The sequence below is a fragment of the Ischnura elegans genome, chromosome 3, assembly GCF_921293095.1.
Source record: "Ischnura elegans chromosome 3, ioIscEleg1.1, whole genome shotgun sequence".
In the NCBI taxonomy this organism is placed as follows: Eukaryota; Metazoa; Arthropoda; class Insecta; order Odonata; family Coenagrionidae; genus Ischnura; species Ischnura elegans.
In genome coordinates, this window is record NC_060248.1 from 7,726,245 (window position 1) to 7,747,764 (window position 21,520).

The following is a 21,520-nucleotide window of genomic DNA, read 5'->3' on the forward strand; positions in this document are numbered from 1 at the left end:
ATTGCATACCTCTTCCCTGGACCCTTAAAAGCCTTATGGAAAATATAAGATGCAGACTCGAAAAGTAGTTTCAATTTTTTATTCTTTTTATAGTATTTTTATAGCTTATTTTTATCAAAGCTCATAAGATTTACTGTAAAGGCCAAATTAGCTCTTCCTCACTGAATGAATGATTAAATAAACAATTACCTGTCTGAAGTCGTGAGGGTTTGAGATGCTGAGGTGGTGTCCGAGAGGGTGGTGGGTGAGGAGGCCCTTGGACAGCAGACCCCTGGGCACCGTCCCGTGGCCTCCACTGCCCAGCTGCAACAGCGATGATATCAGCGTCCTCTGCGGCTTCATCGTCCCGTAGCCATTCAACTCCTCCAGGCTTTCACCTGCCAAAAAAACATTCCATCAAACAATTAGTAACCTGAGAGATCAATTAGTGAAGGAGAGAGATCCCGTTGGCCTAATGACCACAACAGTCCATCAGATCTCCGGCAAATGCGGCCAATGCTACGTGGGGGAGAGACTGGTAGGGCAATTTTAAGTTATGAAAAAATGGATGGACGACTTATTTTTCGCCGTAACTTAATCTTTCTCTTCCATCAACTGAATCATTTTCAAAAATTTTGATAACGGGTCTGACTTCACAGCCATATTCCGGATCTGAATTATTACCTCATTTTTTTTACAAACAAAATTGCTGATGCTAAGTAGAATATCTCAAAAATCAGATAACACAATATCATTGTCTCTTCCGTTGAGGTGATAGTTTATGCATTATTTTTGGGGCCTAATGTAACACACCTAATGTTAAGGATCATTCGAGGCATTTTCGGCTTGTGCAACCCGACAAGTGTGCTGTGACTGAACAGATCATCACAATGGACCACTGGATAAAAGGGGATAATATGTAGCACCAAATAAAATGCTATTTCAAAATCTTCTGGGACATCAGGCTTACTAAAAAATACTTTTTAACGAGACACGGGATATAAATTTAGCAATTTTTGGAATCCCATTTCAAATAAAATAAAAATTTATAGAATTCCTCTTTTTTATCCAAATTCTCAAGATAGTAGCAGCCAATAAGGAGTGCCTTCAGTAAATATTTATAGTAACATCTCAAGAGTTTTTTTTATTAATTCAAACTAATTCACTGATGACAATCGAAAAGTAATCCATTGAAACTTAAGGCCTGTTTACATGGTACATTAACACGTACGGGTTAATGTCTAAATGTATGAATGCATGAATGAACATGAAAATGTACCATGTAACCACCCAACTAGTGCGAATGCATGAACAGAAAATAGAGCCAGTTCTAATTTGGTTCATGCATTCGTACATGTTCCGTTCCGGTCCACAAAAATCATTCATGCAAACAGACATTAACTTGTGCGTGTTAATGTACCGTGTAACCAGACCTTTAGGTAATGTGTGGTGATTAGTGCATACACAGCAAGAGCGTTTTTAATTATTGTTTTTGTTTCTCAGTTGCACTTTTTTATCTAACCCTTTGTTTATAAACCCAGTGTAAAATGTATTCTTCACTGATTTTGGATTTGATAAACTGGTAGGTACAGTATATAATATACAATGAAATACTACACAAGTTTCAAAATGGATAGAGCCTATTTTTTTGAAAAACCAAGTAACTAAATAAAAGCGACGGTGGCGTGGACAATGAATTTAGATTCCCACACGTAACGTATACGACAATGCAAAATAGTAATCCATTGAAATTATGGCGATATGCGATGATTTTTACATATTCAGCAAGAGCGTTTTTTCTGCTGTTTTTGTTTCTTAGTTGCACTTTTTTGTCTAACCCTTGGTTTATAAACCCGATGTAAAAGGCCTCTTTGACTACTTTAGGATTGGGTGTACGAAAAATAAAAATAAATTCATAAATATAACTGATAACAACAAATTTAACAGAACCATCTAGTGTGAAAAATGGTAAATTTATGACTCGAGATTCTTTGCACATTTTTGACCATTTATTGTAGATTTTATGATAGGAACCCGTTCCTTTATTTTCGGCGATGAGTGCACATATTCAGGAATAATTACATTGGCGCAGCGCGCATAGAGGAACTCAGCATCATCAAAACGTGAAGGAGTTAGACTAAACTAAGAGTTGATAACGCACATATTTTGGGGGAAGGAAAACTCGCTTCAGATGGGAGACCATCGCTCTCACAGCCTCCTCCACAAAGGAATTGGATGCAGCAAGAATGACCCGCTATCTGCTTTCCGAGCGTACCGATAAAATATGAGAGATATTTTGCCAAAAGGATAGGAATTCGTTTTCTCCCCCGAACAATGAAGGACTTTGATAAATGCCCGGCCAAACTAACACACTGAAATCAATCCAATCCAATGAAGCAATATCCAAAGCAGCAAATCAATCCAATGAAAGTTATTTTTTAGCCATTATACTGTATGTTTTGTTTTAACTTTCGACCATTTCGTTATTTATGATCGGAGCACTTCGTGTTTTGTATCATTCTTCTTAGCTTTTTTTAGTACTTTACAAATATGCTATTTTGATTGAGATATCATGAGTAGAGATACGTGAAAATCGCACTTTCGTTTGTATTTTATCACACTTCCTATTACAGTTTATCGCATTTTGTAGCGTCTATTTTTTATTTCCATAACGAGGTAGATGACGATGAAATGTAGTGAAACACAGTTATATGACAAAATACAGAATATTTTACATAATTATGATGTAGAAAAATAATAAATTAAGGAATAAGACGTATAGTGGCGGAGGTGTAGCTTGCCCACGCCCACTTGTAGTTCGCGGCCACGTAGAGTCCCAGCCAACTAGCAGCTGGCCAGTCGCTCACTTTCTTTAAGCGGTGAGTGTCGGCGGAGCATTTAAACTGCGCAAGGCACAAAATTACGAATTTTGCCGTCGAAAAGGCAAATTTGCGTAAAAATATCATAAACGTCCAGTCACCGCATCTATGTCGCATTTATCCCATTTGCGATTTTCACTCTCACGATCTCTAATCATGAGAAATTAAAAAAGTTAATAATTGTATTAGAGGCGATAGTTGCCTTCGTCGGGGGGAGGAGAGGAACGGGCGAACGGACCCGCCAGCTACCAGTGTCTGTCGGTCCCATACAGTTTTTTTGTCGGTCATTTCCTCCCCTCCTTTGCTCGCGGCTCAGGTACTTCGCGGGCCCGTGCGCCAACTTACGGTATACACACTACAGGAATGATTGATGGGTTGGCCACAAGGAGATCTGTACTCGTTGCTGCGATTGACTAAAAATAATACACATTTAACAATGGGGTTTGAATTTGACAACGTGGATGCATAAATATACGTTATCATTTCCAAAACCATCATTATAGATTAGGCAACAGCAATTCGCTCCCACACACTCACGTCATTTCCGCGCCGATAGAGCACGCGTGCGCATCGGTTCGCTTGTTTTCGGTTGGCCTCGTCGTGTGCACGCTCATTTACACTCGGAAGGAGTCGACCGAGGGCAACCAACCGTCCTATTAAAACATATGAACATAGAGCCGCGCACTCGCCTCCTCATTGTTAATCGCGAAATCTCGAGCGGAGAAGACCGCTGGACTTGGCGGTCATCGACACTGGCACATGCAGTCGGCCACGGTTTGCTTGCTGCCGTAATGACTGCCACTCGTTTAAAAGCCACCTCGAGCTATTTTCCTTCGCGAATGCCCATCGCCACTTATTAAAAACACCCTACAGAGCTGGGCTTCCCACTTTTCGGATTCTCCGCGACTACTACAGCTCATGCCCTCCGACAACGGAGTGGAATGGGAAAGTCACGTGGTGTGCACAAAGCTCGTTGATGCAAAATAGATCTAGACGAGGGGTCTCCAATTTACTAGGCCATGAGGGTCACATTCCAAGTTCCGAATCGCCCCGCGGGCTGGATAGCAAATTTGCCGCTTACTGCAGTATACGATATTCGATTCGTGAAACGAGTGCGCGGGCCGTATTTTGGAGACCCCTAATCTAGACTGTGTAAACACAACTATGAATATTTCAGTAATTTTTGTTTTGTGATTTCATTAAAAATTTATTTAACGCAAACTAACATTAATATTCCTAAATTATTACACGCTTTTGCTGACAACGTTGATGCTAACATAAGAATAATTTCCATCATTAGCCACAACTCCTTAGCCGACAGCGTGAGTACTATTCAAAAACCATGTCCTTGATTTTAACAAAGGAGTCACAAAGGCGACCGCAAATGTAATGGCTCCCAAAGTTTTCACCCGACATGAGGTCGGATTCACAAGCAAGTCACCACCGTCTCAAGAGCGGCATTCAGGATCGACGTTGACCTGAGGGAAGTCATAACCGTGATCAGGTGAGCAGTAGGAATTCATCAATCAGAGGATAGATCCCACCACTGGACCAATCTTCTGCTTGACATGGTCACCGGCGGTTGACCCCTTCTCATTGATTCGTCCGCAAACGTTTCCCGCAGACGCATTGAGCAAGGAATCTGGTCACCATCACCCCACGATGGTCCGGAATCGGAAGAAAAGTCGTGCAACAACAGAATAAATGGTCCAATTTCAGAGGAATTAAGGAGTTTTCGAGTACCTGCCTAGCGGGCTTGTTCGTCAATTTTTTTATCATCGTTGATTGCTATGGAGTATGAATAAATAAATAGAGCAGTATTTTTCCGTTTCTCGATCCATTCCATACTTCTCGAGCTATTATTGGATATACATTATTCATTTCCTCTCCCAAAGACTTATTCAAAAATGTATCACAGTGGACCATTAGCATAAACGCAGTGTTATGAAAAATGACTGACTCACTAGCGCTTAGTGCAGGTACGGGGGTATTGGAACTACTCCACTTGCTGACGTTGACGGTGAACAAATGAAAAGGTAGTAAAAAGCACACAAGTCACACGAGTTTCTTATATTTTCATAACACTGCGTTTATGTTAATAGTCCACTGTGCTAAATTTTTGAATAAGTCTTTAGGAGAGGAAATGAATTGCTGAATAAAAAATATAGGGTGCCATTTAAAAAAAGACATACCGCTGTTCATATCTTTCTAAATAACAAAGCTACAAGGAAGGAAATCATGCTGATTAATGTCCCCCTGACGGTTAATGAAAATTTGCTTGACACATTTTTGAATTTGAATATGGACAAAAAGTTATTTAGGGTGGTCAAGATAAATGGGACACCCTGCATCTCCAGAGAAACAGTATCAAGGACCTTGATAATGTTACTCTGTAACGAAACCATGGTCGGTCTCAATAAGTTACTATGTGGAAATAGCAAAGTTGTTGATCCTTCTAATCCTGCGATTATAGATTTCCACCAAGTTACGCCCGCTACTATTAATTACAATAAAATAAAAGTCCGTACACGCTATTAGAGAGGGCCTTGAGTCGAGTGGAGGCCTCTCGAATTGAGAATGTTTTTTTTACTTCCTAGAATGAATGTACCAGGCAGGCAGATAGGCAGGCAGGTACCTAGGTGACTGTTCCCCTTCGTGATCTTTTTCGTGGGCCATGGGTCACGCGAGCGAGGGAGTTCGTCGAAGAGAGGAAATGCACATGGGAGGCCATCACACTCGAGGCACGGAAACGGGAGGAGTGGTTCTCGTAATTGCAGGAGAAGCGCACAGGGGGCGCTCAGAAATCGTGACGGAGTGGACTTTGCAGGAAGCCATCAGTGAGTGCTTTAAGTCATTGGCGCCGTGATGGCATGGTCAACGAACAAAGGCCAGGCGAACAGGAAAATATGGATCAGGAAATGGAAATGAAGGAAGAGGAAAAAAGGATCCTGGAATTCTGCACAGAAAGAAATTAGTGTTTGCAAGCTGTTTAAGAATCAATGAATGAATGCAAAGAATCAAACAATGAATGCGAAGATGATACACAACCAGGAAAATTGCAGGACACAAAATAAGATTTAAACTAGAATAAAAGTACGTGGGTTTTAGGAATAAGATAAACGACTGCAAAAGCTACCGAACGTAAAAAAAATACTCTCTCCGTAATCCCAAATACGTTAAATTTTTCCCATGCCAGCAGTCTGAGGACGTTATTTGACAAGGATTCTATGCTATTTGAAGTACCTTAAGTTCATATATACACTTTAAATGTCGGATGTATGCTATACCTAAGCGTTTACATCGACAGTCTCGGATTGAGTGTGTGACGCCACCAGATTATAAGCAAAAGTGTCATACCCACCGATTTTTCGCCACGAAGAGCCCTATAAGCACGCGAAATGAGATGAAAATACGGAAAAAGATGTGCGTGTCTTCCTTTTTCAACTCTATCACTATCGATAGTAGAGGCATATTGTACAGATAGTAGAAGGAGAGAGAAAATAAAAGATGCCACATCTCGGTAAACAGATGAGCATCGTCATAAACAGTCCACAATGCCATCGCCAGGTGGCGACCACATGGCGCTAATCGAGTCGTAATGAATAGAGGGATGGACAGCCTCGAATGACGGCCAGTCTACGTCAACGCCACCTACTGTCAAACATATACAATATTAGTACGCGTGGACAACCTCAAAGGCTACCGCAGCTACACTTCAGTGGAAATCTCATCCCTGACATTTTTGAGCACTGCTAAAATAATAATATAAATCAGTAACTATAATAACAACAATCCGCTTCTACTCTTTTCTGTCCTCCGCCATTTCTATTTCTGCTCCCCAATACTTCTTACATCATTCAGCACTAGGCCTCTCCATAGGAGCCGTAGTCTTCCTAGCTGTCCTTCGCAATTGGGACTACCGTTTAAAATCTGTTTCATCATGCTGGTGTCGTACCTTCTCAATACGAGGCACAGCCATCTCAAACGTCTGATTTCAATTGTTGCAATTATATCCGGATCACCAAAAATCTCTCACAGATCTTTATTTTTCTGATTCTCCACACTCCTGCTTCAAAAATAGGTCCAAATATTATCCATTATACTCTTTTTTCACATAACAGAATTAGCCAAGATAAATAACATTTGGAGTACGTTTCTATACGGAAGTGAAGCATGGACAATGGCGGCAGCAAAGAAATCTAGGATAGAGGCCTTCGAAATGTGGTGCTACAGAAGATAAATGAAGATCAAATGGATCGACTCGGTTAGTGATGAGGAATTCCTAGGAAGAGTAGGAGAGAAGGGGAGCCTTAATGAAAGCCATGATGGGAAGACGGAATAACCTTATGGGCCATACGTTGTGACATGCTTTTTTAAATTTCATTTATTTTTTAATATTTAATTCTCAAACCACCGAATACAGCTCGTATTAGCCATTTTACATCGGGGTGTTTAACAAGTTTAAAAATTACACGAGCACAACACGAGGTTACAGTTAACCAAGTGGGACTCGAACCCTCGACCTCTTGTTTGGCAGGCAAGGACTTAACCCCGCCGCCACCGAGGCCAGCAAATGGCATGATGAAGACAATCGTGGAGGTACAAGTGGACGGCAAGAACGGAAAAGGAAGACCTCGAAAAAAATATATGGAACAGGTGAAGAAGGATGTGAAAGAGAAGAAATGCGTAGGTGTGAAAAGATTAGCTGATTGTAAAAATTGAGATGAGAGCTGCGTCAAACCAATCTTAGGATTTAAGACACGGTCTCCGGCGTTACTTTGTGGAACTGCTTCGTCATAAAAATACTTTGTTCTATTCCACACTTAACTTTAAATGGTACGACCCGGATTTCTGCATATCATGCTACCATTAGGTTGATATCATCAGTCAGCCTGATGATAGCATGATATGCAGAAACCCGGGTCGTACTATTTAAAATTAAGTGTGGAATAGAACAAAGTATTTTTATTTTAATCTTAGGATTCTTGACCAGAGATGATGAAATTATATATATTTTAAGTTTCCGGCGGTGGGTCATACCCGGTCACGTCATGCTTGCCGTAAGCGCGAACACATTGGCACGCGTGCGCACGCACCGTAGTCTCCCTTCGTCGATCGTGCATCCGGAATCCTTATTGGGAATTCGCGCGAGAGGCGACGACGCCCCCCGCGACCAATTACGGAACTATAAGGGGTCCTCAACACACGCGATGAGGCACTGCTTGCGAAGGATGAGAAGAGAAGCCGCAGTCCAAAAGGGAAAGGATACTTTCATTTCCATGCTTAGAAAATCATAGAAAAAGCAAACGTTTAAGGCAAAGCACTACACCATCATGAAAAAAGAGGTTTAAATGGTAGAAGATCTCTATGAAGACAAAGGTTGTGCTGCATAGACCAAGAAATGAAGAATGTAAGACGACTTGGTGCAAAGATATAAATGACCCAAGAAAGAAAAGAGTGGAGGCAGGTCGTTGGAGAAGCCGAAACCCATCTACTGGCTTACATCTCTACGGGAGTAACGTATTTTACCACTATTTCGAGAGCAGACGTTGTTAATGCAAAATAAATGAGATGAAAAAAGGGGGCCAATTGCGCTTCCTTGAGGGATCCCACTTTAATTAAATCAGAGCCAATCACTTCAAAGACAGCTTTCTGCTTACGATCGTTCAGAAAAGGGGGAAACTCACCCCTTCTTCGTTCACGAGGCGGAGAAGAGGGGAAGAGGCAGGGTTCGAGGTTAGAAAATGACGGTCTCGTGCAAAAACTGAATGCGGTGAAAGACTTACATTGAGGAATGGGGGTCAGGGGAGGTTGGTTGGCAAAATCTCCCAAGTAAACCGACCTCAACCGTCCATTAACTATAACAATGAAGATTCTTTGCCTGAGGAGGGAACTGTCTCCGTAGAATAAGAAATAATTTGGCCTCAATGGAGATCATGGAGAGATTAATTTCCTATCGTTTATCAAACTTAAAACCGGCACGACTGAAACCACGTCGTCTGTCATTCATTTTCATTAGAGTCGCGGTGATGGAATATTCTCATCCACAATGCTTAAAAAAGAGATATAAATGACGTAGAAGGGTTGACGTAGAGGGTGGGGTGGGGCGGGAGGGGGGAAGGAGTTGAAGGGGAGGGGGTCCACGGATATCACAACGATGGTGGTGATATACTCTCGGGCGCTAGATGCTCTTTCGCCCAACGGGCATTTAAATGCGTTGGCAAAAGTCGCCGCTAGCGTCGCTGACGCTGGAGCTATCCGTATTTCATGGAGAAGTGTTGGAATTTTTGAAAATCAATTATAAAGCACCCCAACAGCAGTTGCAACAATAAAGAAGCTTCTAGGAGAAGGACGGAGAGGACCTCCCAGTAAGCAATATCTTTGGACAAGTCCTATTTAATATTTGCACTCGCAAGGAATAGCGTTTAAAAGTTACGAATACGTCAAATTACATATAATTACGCACTTGCACTTCGGTAAAAAGTACTTAATAATAGCATATTTCTCCGTGAAATTCGGATCGCGGTGTCCGTCAACGACGTGAGTGGCGCATTTCGTAAATCCATTGAAATGCGCCATGGTCGACAATATATCTAGCGGCCGTTTAGAGAAACCTTTCAATTGTTGCAACATTAGAGGACGTGTCAATCGAAACAAAAGCATCGCCTCGCGCGCGCGCATACAGTCTAAAGAAGGAGAGACATGAACCATGAACATGAGACTTCCTTCCCTTTCCTTTTCGATTACTTTCCGATCCAACGTGGAGAGAGGAAGTGCGAAGGGGAAGCGCAGGGAAACAAAAGAAGGGAGAGGGGCGATTGCCAGATTACGAGCGGCACCTAGCAGACGTCACACTACACCCTTCATTATGAAATGCTCTTCTCCTAATAGCTCGAAAAAAAATGAAAGAGGACGCAAGCGCCTATTCCTAAGGAAAAAATATGTATAAATTATCCGTATAGTGTGTGATTTCAGAACTGATACATATTCTTTGGATGACTCACATCACTTTTTTATATTTTATACACGTTATAATTCTGTTTCATTTTCTGATGTTGATTTGTTGTTTTAGTTGTTTTTTCATTCTTCAGTGTTTTGGTTGAGTTGGCATCTAGGTGACAGGGGTAAAAACAATAGATTGTAGGTCCAGACGCCATATTGAGACGTAAGGAATAAAGAAACAGCAGTGTTTGAAGTGATATAGAAATCATTACAATTGCTTCGATGCGTAAGAAATCATACGCCAAATGGCGACATTCGTAGAAAAAATAGCTCGGATAAGTATTACCTGGTGATATTATCGGGAATGTAAGCACGGGATTTGCGCTATTTTGAATTTGCGTGAAATTTTCGGAATGTATTGCGTCAATTTTTTGTGTTAACATGTGCTGTGTACCCGTGCATTGCTAACCGAGACATAAGCTCTGGAAAAGACACGGACAACGTATTTATTCATTTATATATAATGCCAAAATAAATTATAGAATTTTCATCCTATCACTTTACCATACTTCTTGATTTTCATTTATTTCCATTTTGTTACTTTAAGATATCTTTAGATATCATTAGTTCGCACGTCTACCACTTAAACGTATTGCCGCGGTCGACACCGGAACAGGAAGTAGGAAGAGAAGGACGATATGATCATTTCGATAAATTGAGAGCGAAAATGAAACGTCCAAGAAGCTCCAGCGAAGTGGAGGTGATTTTAAAGATAGATAATTAAGTTATTTGCGGTGTAATGCAAATTTTTGCCTGTGGTCATTTATATTCAAACCAGTTTCAAACTTAAGACACACGAGGGCAGCCGTGGTTCAACATGCCCAGAGTCCTCTATATTGCCATATAATAACTAGAGAGTAGTGTTGAGAGAGCAATCCAGAGGACTCTGAACATGCCCGCGTGAATGTTGTACATACATTGATCGTTACCGAGGAACAGACCGCGGTCGTGTGAACGGGACAGTATTGTTTTTAAATCGATATTTAATGCACTGTATTTACGCAACTGCGGCAACAATAACCTACTAATATCAACAAACTTCACTGAAACTGATGATGCCTTGACGGTGAAAGGAGTCGTGATGAATTCAAACCTCAAATTGTAGAATAGTACGTATACGACTTTTAAAAGAATATAAAATAATTCTTCAAAGTAAAGCCCGAGACTGTATTTTTGTTCTCAAAACAGCAAAATATACAAGCACTTAATGCATATCTTCAGTGAGCCTAAGGGGAGAATAAAAGCGTAGATAGGGGACATAAAACGAAACGACTTCCGAGGTCGTCAAATATTTGCAGAGTGAGGCCGAAAGTGACGGATCCATGTGCACACGACACGCATATATATATGAAACACTGATTCCCAGAAGGGCGTTTGTTTGCCCCGTGGCTTCAATTAGACCTTATCAGTTCGTTCGTGTGTCGCGGGTGACGAAAAACAGCCGTGGGAGAACGATAAAGTACATGTAGTCACAAAACCACTGCTGGTAAAGAGCCACACTGCACGGACTAGACATTGGGGTCAACATAATATTCACTGGTACATATTATTCACATTCATTACTTGAAATAATATCTGTCCATAATGAAACAATTCCCAACTGCAGATGAAATTTTCCCACAATAAATCTGTGGTCCTCACATACAGATGTGATGTAACGAAGTAAAAGTAATGGAAAAACTATTAACGATTACACTTTTGATAACCTTTACTTCTAATATATAATTTTTTAATAGGCAATTAATTTACTAGCGATCTACTCCAGCCCGTGCGAGTAATCGTTACATTTCAGTTATCAAAAGGGAAAATATTGAATTCCACGCGCGTTGATCGTAAAGGCACTTCCAACTGCATCCAATTTCTCCATATTTCCGGTGCAACCGCGTCGGTTTGTTGGTGATGACAACAGTTTCGCTGGCACTGCTGCCAGCGTCTTCAGGTCGAAGATGATGCCGGTCCACGATTTTCGTCCTCCTTATATAGGGGGTCAGTCCCGCCAGTTGTGGCTGCCGCTCTCCTATTGGTCCGCCTAATGAGCCTCCTCCAATGGGCATCCAGATGGTAGCCGTCGTCTCTGTTAAAATTGTCCGTCCGGGCTATCTCAATGGATTCGCGGATTAGTCTGGGAAAATATCTGCCTTCTTTCACTATTATCTTGGCGTCGTCAAACTTAATGTCATGTCCCGGGGTCCAGGCGTGCTCCGATATGGCAGACAGCTGGAATTGCCTGTTTTTCGTTGCCCTTCGGTGCTCTTGCATCCGTATCTTGAGTGAACGGCAAGTCTCACCGATGTATGCTTTTCCACATGAGCAAGGGACCTTGTAAACACCTTCATGAAGGTCGTGCTGTAGTCTGTCTTTGGCTGTGGGCAGCAAGTCACCAATTTTTGTCGTACAGTTAAACCTGGTGGTGATGCCGTGCTTTTTCAGGGCCCTGGCAATCCTTTCGGTGGTCCCTGCGACGTAGGGAATGACGGCCCAAGCTCTTTCGTCTTCCGTTTTTTCACTTGAAAGTGGTTTTCTTTTAATGGTCCTTTTCAGGGCCGAATCCGGGTAGCCATTCTTTTTCAATGCTGCAATTAGATGTTTCTCTTCTTCTGCCAGCGACTCAGCATCCGAAACGCGGTGGGCCCGGTGAAAAAGTGTATTTATCAAGGATGCCTTTTGCACAGGATGGTGGTGCGAGGCATAGTCTAGATACCGGTCCGTATGCGTGGCTTTCCGATATACAGAGTGCCCGAGGTGACCGTCACTCCTTTTCTTTACCAATACGTCCAAAAAAGGTAGCTGGCCGTCTTTCTCTAACTCCATGGTGAATTGTATATCCTTGTGTTGGGAATTCAGGTGCAGTAGGAATTCCTGTAGATTTTCCTTGCCGTGGGGCCAGATGATAAAGGTATCATCCACATATCGAATCCAAAGGGATGGTTTGTGCTTCGCAGAGGCCAGTGCCTTTCTCTCAAATTGCTCCATATACAGGTTCGCTATCACTGGTGACAAAGGCGAACCCATTGCTGCGCCTTTTATCTGCTCGTAGTAATTATTGTTCCACAGAAAATACGAATTCTCAAGACAATATTGCACTAATGACGGGAAATCTTTAGGCAATCCAACTTTTGTGAGTTCTTTGATAATATCTACTGAGTCTTTAACAGGGACACGGGTGAACAGCGAAACGACGTCAAAACTGACTAAGAGGTCGTTCTTCGTAATGGTGGTGCTATTTAGGATTTCAATGAAATGGACAGAATTCTTCACAAGGGACTCAGTCTTTCCCACAAACTGTTGCAATGATTGAGAGAGATACTTTGATAAGAGGTAAGTGGGGGCACCGATTTGACTCACTATAGGTCGCAGTGGAACTCCTTCCTTGTGGATCTTCGGTAAACCATATAATCTTGGTGGTTTTGCGGCACGTGGTATGAGGTTCCGCTGCGTCTCCTGAGGGATGGATGACCTCTTGATGAGTTCCTTCACTTGTCGCTCTATCCTGGTGGTAGGGTTCGATTTCAGCTGCTGATATGCAGGATCGTCCAGAAGTTGGGAGATTTTTTCGTTGTAGTCCTTTCTGGTCATGAGAACGGTTGCGTTGCCTTTATCCGCTCTCAGTATGATGAGACTCTCATCGCTCTTGAGTTTTGACAGAGCTTCCCTCTCTGCAGCGGATAAGTTTTGCTTAGGTGGTCTAGCAGTGCGGAGAATGTGAGAGACATCCTCTCTTATTTCAGCGGCGTCATCTTTTGGGAGCTTCCTAATGGCAGATTCAACCTCCGTGATGATCCTCTCCATAGGTAAATTCCTGGGAGCTATGGCGAAGTTATGTCCTTTAGATAGCACTGAGGTGGTAGCGTCGTCTAGTACTCTCTCGGTCAGGTTAACCACAGATCTATCCCGTAGATGTTGATCTGAAGGGTGTTGCCTGTTGCGCAACTTGTCGAACTTCTTTATCTGCGTCTTTCGGGCAGTTATTTCCACGTTTTGAGATGTGAAATAAGTTATCTTCTCAATCTTGTCCCAATCGGTTGCATTCAATGAGCTGCTCAACTGTAAGTGAATCTTGTATAGTTCTTCGGAGCAGCGGTGGAGTGAGAGGCGAGTATGATGCACGCGTTCCCTAAGCAGGGCCTTGCTGGCTCGAAGCAAGATCCTTTTGGCAGAACTCGTTTTCAGATGATGACTTATTTCCACACATACAGGAATCGTGTCCGTGTCCCGGCAGCGAAGAAGAAAGGCTAAGGAAGACAAAAGCCTTCCTTTCTTCCCCCTCAATTTCTCAAATCTTCTGATCAGCCTGTCCACATCCTCCCCGTAGAGGCTTACAATGTGACTACGTAGATTTCCGCGGTGTTCAGGTTCCAATTTCTCCATATTTCCGGTGCAACCGCGTCGGTTTGTTGGTGATGACAACAGTTTCGCTGGCACTGCTGCCAGCGTCTTCAGGTCGAAGATGATGCCGGTCCACGATTTTCGTCCTCCTTATATAGGGGGTCAGTCCCGCCAGTTGTGGCTGCCGCTCTCCTATTGGTCCGCCTAATGAGCCTCCTCCAATGGGCATCCAGATGGTAGCCGTCGTCTCTGTTAAAATTGTCCGTCCGGGCTATCTCAATGGATTCGCGGATTAGTCTGGGAAAATATCTGCCTTCTTTCACTATTATCTTGGCGTCGTCAAACTTAATGTCATGTCCCGGGGTCCAGGCGTGCTCCGATATGGCAGACAGCTGGAATTGCCTGTTTTTCGTTGCCCTTCGGTGCTCTTGCATCCGTATCTTGAGTGAACGGCAAGTCTCACCGATGTATGCTTTTCCACATGAGCAAGGGACCTTGTAAACACCTTCATGAAGGTCGTGCTGTAGTCTGTCTTTGGCTGTGGGCAGCAAGTCACCAATTTTTGTCGTACAGTTAAACCTGGTGGTGATGCCGTGCTTTTTCAGGGCCCTGGCAATCCTTTCGGTGGTCCCTGCGACGTAGGGAATGACGGCCCAAGCTCTTTCGTCTTCCGTTTTTTCACTTGAAAGTGGTTTTCTTTTAATGGTCCTTTTCAGGGCCGAATCCGGGTAGCCATTCTTTTTCAATGCTGCAATTAGATGTTTCTCTTCTTCTGCCAGCGACTCAGCATCCGAAACGCGGTGGGCCCGGTGAAAAAGTGTATTTATCAAGGATGCCTTTTGCACAGGATGGTGGTGCGAGGCATAGTCTAGATACCGGTCCGTATGCGTGGCTTTCCGATATACAGAGTGCCCGAGGTGACCGTCACTCCTTTTCTTTACCAATACGTCCAAAAAAGGTAGCTGGCCGTCTTTCTCTAACTCCATGGTGAATTGTATATCCTTGTGTTGGGAATTCAGGTGCAGTAGGAATTCCTGTAGATTTTCCTTGCCGTGGGGCCAGATGATAATGCTGGGGCATGATGGGGCGTGGGGCCAGATGCCAGGGCACTCTGTATATCGGAAAGCCACGCATACGGACCGGTATCTAGACTATGCCTCGCACCACCATCCTGTGCAAAAGGCATCCTTGATAAATACACTTTTTCACCGGGCCCACCGCGTTTCGGATGCTGAGTCGCTGGCAGAAGAAGAGAAACATCTAATTGCAGCATTGAAAAAGAATGGCTACCCGGATTCGGCCCTGAAAAGGACCATTAAAAGAAAACCACTTTCAAGTGAAAAAACGGAAGACGAAAGAGCTTGGGCCGTCATTCCCTACGTCGCAGGGACCACCGAAAGGATTGCCAGGGCCCTGAAAAAGCACGGCATCACCACCAGGTTTAACTGTACGACAAAAATTGGTGACTTGCTGCCCACAGCCAAAGACAGACTACAGCACGACCTTCATGAAGGTGTTTACAAGGTCCCTTGCTCATGTGGAAAAGCATACATCGGTGAGACTTGCCGTTCACTCAAGATACGGATGCAAGAGCACCGAAGGGCAACGAAAAACAGGCAATTCCAGCTGTCTGCCATATCGGAGCACGCCTGGACCCCGGGACATGACATTAAGTTTGACGACGCCAAGATAATAGTGAAAGAAGGCAGATATTTTCCCAGACTAATCCGCGAATCCATTGAGATAGCCCGGACGGACAATTTTAACAGAGACGACGGCTACCATCTGGATGCCCATTGGAGGAGGCTCATTAGGCGGACCAATAGGAGAGCGGCAGCCACAACTGGCGGGACTGACCCCCTATATAAGGAGGACGAAAATCGTGGACCGGCATCATCTTCGACCTGAAGACGCTGGCAGCAGTGCCAGCGAAACTGTTGTCATCACCAACAAACCGACGCGGTTGCACCGGAAATATGGAGAAATTGGAACCTGAACACCGCGGAAATCTACGTAGTCACATTGTAAGCCTCTACGGGGAGGATGTGGACAGGCTGATCAGAAGATTTGAGAAATTGAGGGGGAAGAAAGGAAGGCTTTTGTCTTCCTTAGCCTTTCTTCTTCGCTGCCGGGACACGGACACGATTCCTGTATGTGTGGAAATAAGTCATCATCTGAAAACGAGTTCTGCCAAAAGGATCTTGCTTCGAGCCAGCAAGGCCCTGCTTAGGGAACGCGTGCATCATACTCGCCTCTCACTCCACCGCTGCTCCGAAGAACTATACAAGATTCACTTACAGTTGAGCAGCTCATTGAATGCAACCGATTGGGACAAGATTGAGAAGATAACTTATTTCACATCTCAAAACGTGGAAATAACTGCCCGAAAGACGCAGATAAAGAAGTTCGACAAGTTGCGCAACAGGCAACACCCTTCAGATCAACATCTACGGGATAGATCTGTGGTTAACCTGACCGAGAGAGTACTAGACGACGCTACCACCTCAGTGCTATCTAAAGGACATAACTTCGCCATAGCTCCCAGGAATTTACCTATGGAGAGGATCATCACGGAGGTTGAATCTGCCATTAGGAAGCTCCCAAAAGATGACGCCGCTGAAATAAGAGAGGATGTCTCTCACATTCTCCGCACTGCTAGACCACCTAAGCAAAACTTATCCGCTGCAGAGAGGGAAGCTCTGTCAAAACTCAAGAGCGATGAGAGTCTCATCATACTGAGAGCGGATAAAGGCAACGCAACCGTTCTCATGACCAGAAAGGACTACAACGAAAAAATCTCCCAACTTCTGGACGATCCTGCATATCAGCAGCTGAAATCGAACCCTACCACCAGGATAGAGCGACAAGTGAAGGAACTCATCAAGAGGTCATCCATCCCTCAGGAGACGCAGCGGAACCTCATACCACGTGCCGCAAAACCACCAAGATTATATGGTTTACCGAAGATCCACAAGGAAGGAGTTCCACTGCGACCTATAGTGAGTCAAATCGGTGCCCCCACTTACCTCTTATCAAAGTATCTCTCTCAATCATTGCAACAGTTTGTGGGAAAGACTGAGTCCCTTGTGAAGAATTCTGTCCATTTCATTGAAATCCTAAATAGCACCACCATTACGAAGAACGACCTCTTAGTCAGTTTTGACGTCGTTTCGCTGTTCACCCGTGTCCCTGTTAAAGACTCAGTAGATATTATCAAAGAACTCACAAAAGTTGGATTGCCTAAAGATTTCCCGTCATTAGTGCAATATTGTCTTGAGAATTCGTATTTTCTGTGGAACAATAATTACTACGAGCAGATAAAAGGCGCAGCAATGGGTTCGCCTTTGTCACCAGTGATAGCGAACCTGTATATGGAGCAATTTGAGAGAAAGGCACTGGCCTCTGCGAAGCACAAACCATCCCTTTGGATTCGATATGTGGATGATACCTTTATCATCTGGCCCCACGGCAAGGAAAATCTACAGGAATTCCTACTGCACCTGAATTCCCAACACAAGGATATACAATTCACCATGGAGTTAGAGAAAGACGGCCAGCTACCTTTTTTGGACGTATTGGTAAAGAAAAGGAGTGACGGTCACCTCGGGCACTCTGTATATCGGAAAGCCACGCATACGGACCGGTATCTAGACTATGCCTCGCACCACCATCCTGTGCAAAAGGCATCCTTGATAAATACACTTTTTCACCGGGCCCACCGCGTTTCGGATGCTGAGTCGCTGGCAGAAGAAGAGAAACATCTAATTGCAGCATTGAAAAAGAATGGCTACCCGGATTCGGCCCTGAAAAGGACCATTAAAAGAAAACCACTTTCAAGTGAAAAAACGGAAGACGAAAGAGCTTGGGCCGTCATTCCCTACGTCGCAGGGACCACCGAAAGGATTGCCAGGGCCCTGAAAAAGCACGGCATCACCACCAGGTTTAACTGTACGACAAAAATTGGTGACTTGCTGCCCACAGCCAAAGACAGACTACAGCACGACCTTCATGAAGGTGTTTACAAGGTCCCTTGCTCATGTGGAAAAGCATACATCGGTGAGACTTGCCGTTCACTCAAGATACGGATGCAAGAGCACCGAAGGGCAACGAAAAACAGGCAATTCCAGCTGTCTGCCATATCGGAGCACGCCTGGACCCCGGGACATGACATTAAGTTTGACGACGCCAAGATAATAGTGAAAGAAGGCAGATATTTTCCCAGACTAATCCGCGAATCCATTGAGATAGCCCGGACGGACAATTTTAACAGAGACGACGGCTACCATCTGGATGCCCATTGGAGGAGGCTCATTAGGCGGACCAATAGGAGAGCGGCAGCCACAACTGGCGGGACTGACCCCCTATATAAGGAGGACGAAAATCGTGGACCGGCATCATCTTCGACCTGAAGACGCTGGCAGCAGTGCCAGCGAAACTGTTGTCATCACCAACAAACCGACGCGGTTGCACCGGAAATATGGAGAAATTGGAACCTGAACACCGCGGAAATCTACGTAGTCACTTCCAACTGCATCCTATGACCTCATCCACAGGAGTAAAAATTTGGTAGAACATATCATTTATTGACAATCATGTAGTTCGCCTAGCTTAGCCCTGAAGATGGAATGTATAACATTCCGAAACGTTGTCTCATGTTCCTTTTTATATTTGATCAAATGAAACCTTTTTTGTTTTTCTTTCTTGATATGCTGGTTATTGTTTTTCTGACAAGAGGTCGAGTTTACGAGAATGACAGAGAGGGTTTAATAGCGGAATTAATGATGCCTTCTACGGCGGGCATTTTCCAAATGGGAAATAATTTTTTTAACGGGGGAAATTGAAGACCCCCCTCGTCTTCGTAGAATGAGAGAGAGTGAAGTGAAGAGAGGGCGTGTGATGTATGAGAATGGAGAGCTTCCAAATTGAGAAGGATTGCGAGCCATCATCATTCATTTCCATGTAAGCCGGATAGATGGAGCGCATCTCACACGAAGGGAGGGGCCGATAAATTCAACGCACCTCTATCCTACACTACAACAAAACAGAGGAAACATTTGCTTAATCGATAATCCACCACTTTATTTCCTCATTTTCGCTTCCTACGCCACAAAAATGTTTCTTCGGAATACATTTTCTTAATTTCCCTCAAAATGATAATTGCCTCCGTGTAAATCATCTCGTATTACTACTATTCCCCATAGGTTCCTTGATTTTTGGTGATTGTTCGTGGCTTCATACTTTTCACATCTTCCACGCGATTTTTACGCATAGTTCACACTTTTTTCCAAGATTTTGGATGGTGTCAGGACCTTACTGCCACTTCCAAAAACAACAAGATTAATGAGATCGCGAAAATCTGCATTCGCAAAAATCAAGGAGCAGTTTTCTGCCGCATTGAAACTTAATTACGAATGATATTTCTGAGCGACTAAGTTAACAAGAAAGGAGGCCCTGGCCAATTGACCCACCCTCAGCAGCATCAAACGAGTCCGTCACAAGAGTACCCGGCATCTATCAGCCATGAGGGCGATGGAAAAAGTCATTTCAAAAGTCACGCTGAACATTTAAACGGCAAGGAAAGAAATGAACGGTCTGAATGAGGATTTCTCGGACGAAATCAAAAATTCCCTGGATCCAAAACGCACGCATCATGGATTTTTCTGCGATTACCTTCATTATAAACGATTTGACGAATCGATTCATTTTCGCGAATCAAATATCGTGAACCTTGAACCTCAAAATGAACCGATTACACTATCTCTATTAAATACTATAATAGAAATACGAGTACATACACGGTAATTCGAATAGCCGCAAGTTTGTTTAGTTATTCGTTGCTCGGCAACCAGAGTTTGTCGGCCACTTCCGTGAAGAGAGTCGTTTTCTGACGTAATAGTTGATCGATATAAATAAAATTAGTCTTCCTTTCGCGTCCTCGGCTGAGATCGCACAGATAAGACAGTCGGAGCCTCTCCGCACTGTCTGCCTTCCTTTGTTCCGTTTTTGGTCGGCCCCGAGTGCGTCATCAATAATAGCTCTTCTTGTTATTATTAATTGCATTGTGCAAGGGTGGGCTTCAACGTCACCAGCCTTCAGACAAATGCACGACTCACGGTTATTGATTTTACAATATTTTACCTTGAAGATGTAACCATCGAAGATGGAACAAAAACGCCACTATTTGAAAACGGGTTACAGGCATATCTGTTCTGCGACAGCAGCAGTTTATATGGAACAGCAATTTCAATTTGAAGTGTTTTATCACAATTGTTTAGGAAACCTTTATATAGGAGTAGTCAGGGCCGTTTTAAGGTCATCGTAGGCCCTAGGAACTTTCAAAGTCCCCGACTTCATTTTTAATATTTTTCAAGAATGCTGATGAATTTCTTCTCTTCTCACGGATGTTTGCTGAGAAGAAAACTGTGGCTGAAATGCTTACATCACAAATACAGAATAGGTTGGTGACAAGTTTTCCAAATGTAAATGTTGCTTTCCGGATCTATCTTTCAATTTTTCGAACAAGTGCTGAAGGGGAACGTTCCTTTTCTAAACTCAAATTGATAAAAACGTATCTTCGGTCAACGATGGGACAAACACGACTATCCTCCCTGGCATTACTTTCAACTGAAAAGGATTTGATGAGGGAAATGACATTTGAGGACGTCATATGTGACTTTGCTAAGACAAAGAGCCGAAAAGTTAACATACTGTAATTTACAGATCTACAGCACTGCGGCTTGACTTGCTAAGGTGCTCATCTCACACGGTTATATATAGTTACTTTAATACAAACATTATTAAATTTTACTGGCATTCTGAACTTGTTTTCACTTTATGCTCTAGCTTTCGTAGGCCGTTGAAAAGTCCGCGGGCCCTAAGCACAGTGCCTACTGTGCCTAGTTGATAAAGAGGCCCTGGGTTTAGCCTGGTTAGGCACCCAGCTGATGCGTTTGGAAACGTTAAACCCTATGGTAAGGCATGTCCCAATGGTACGAACAAACCTCGGAGACATTTAACCACTATTGACCCCAAGAGGTCAACAAGTTTACGTTACAGGCATAAGGAGGGTACCACTGGCTTGGGCACCCTTCAAAATCTAAGGTTCGACACCAGGCTCCTCCATTGCCATACATTAGATCTCGGTGGTAAACACCCCTGACACCTTACCAGGGTCACGGTGGAATTTTTTGTTAACATAATAAAAGAAGCTCCATGCTCATCCCACATCCCATAAACCTAAAAAGTGACATTTTAAACAGGAAATTCGGACTTTTCTCCATCCTGAATATTTTCACATGCATGACGGAAAATGGCAAAATCGGATTTTCCGTTTG

General features: G+C 43.5%; 1 protein-coding gene across 1 annotated transcript in view; it reads right to left on the reverse strand.

The window, feature by feature from the left end:
* Nucleotides 1-21,520, reverse strand: part of LOC124155407 (partitioning defective protein 6) — a 152,245-nt gene that overhangs the window by 13,001 nt on the left and 117,724 nt on the right. The window contains exon 3 of the mRNA XM_046529195.1: nt 190-377. Within this exon, the coding sequence (XP_046385151.1) occupies nt 190-377 (188 nt within the window). The remainder of the gene's footprint in view (nt 1-189; nt 378-21,520) is intronic.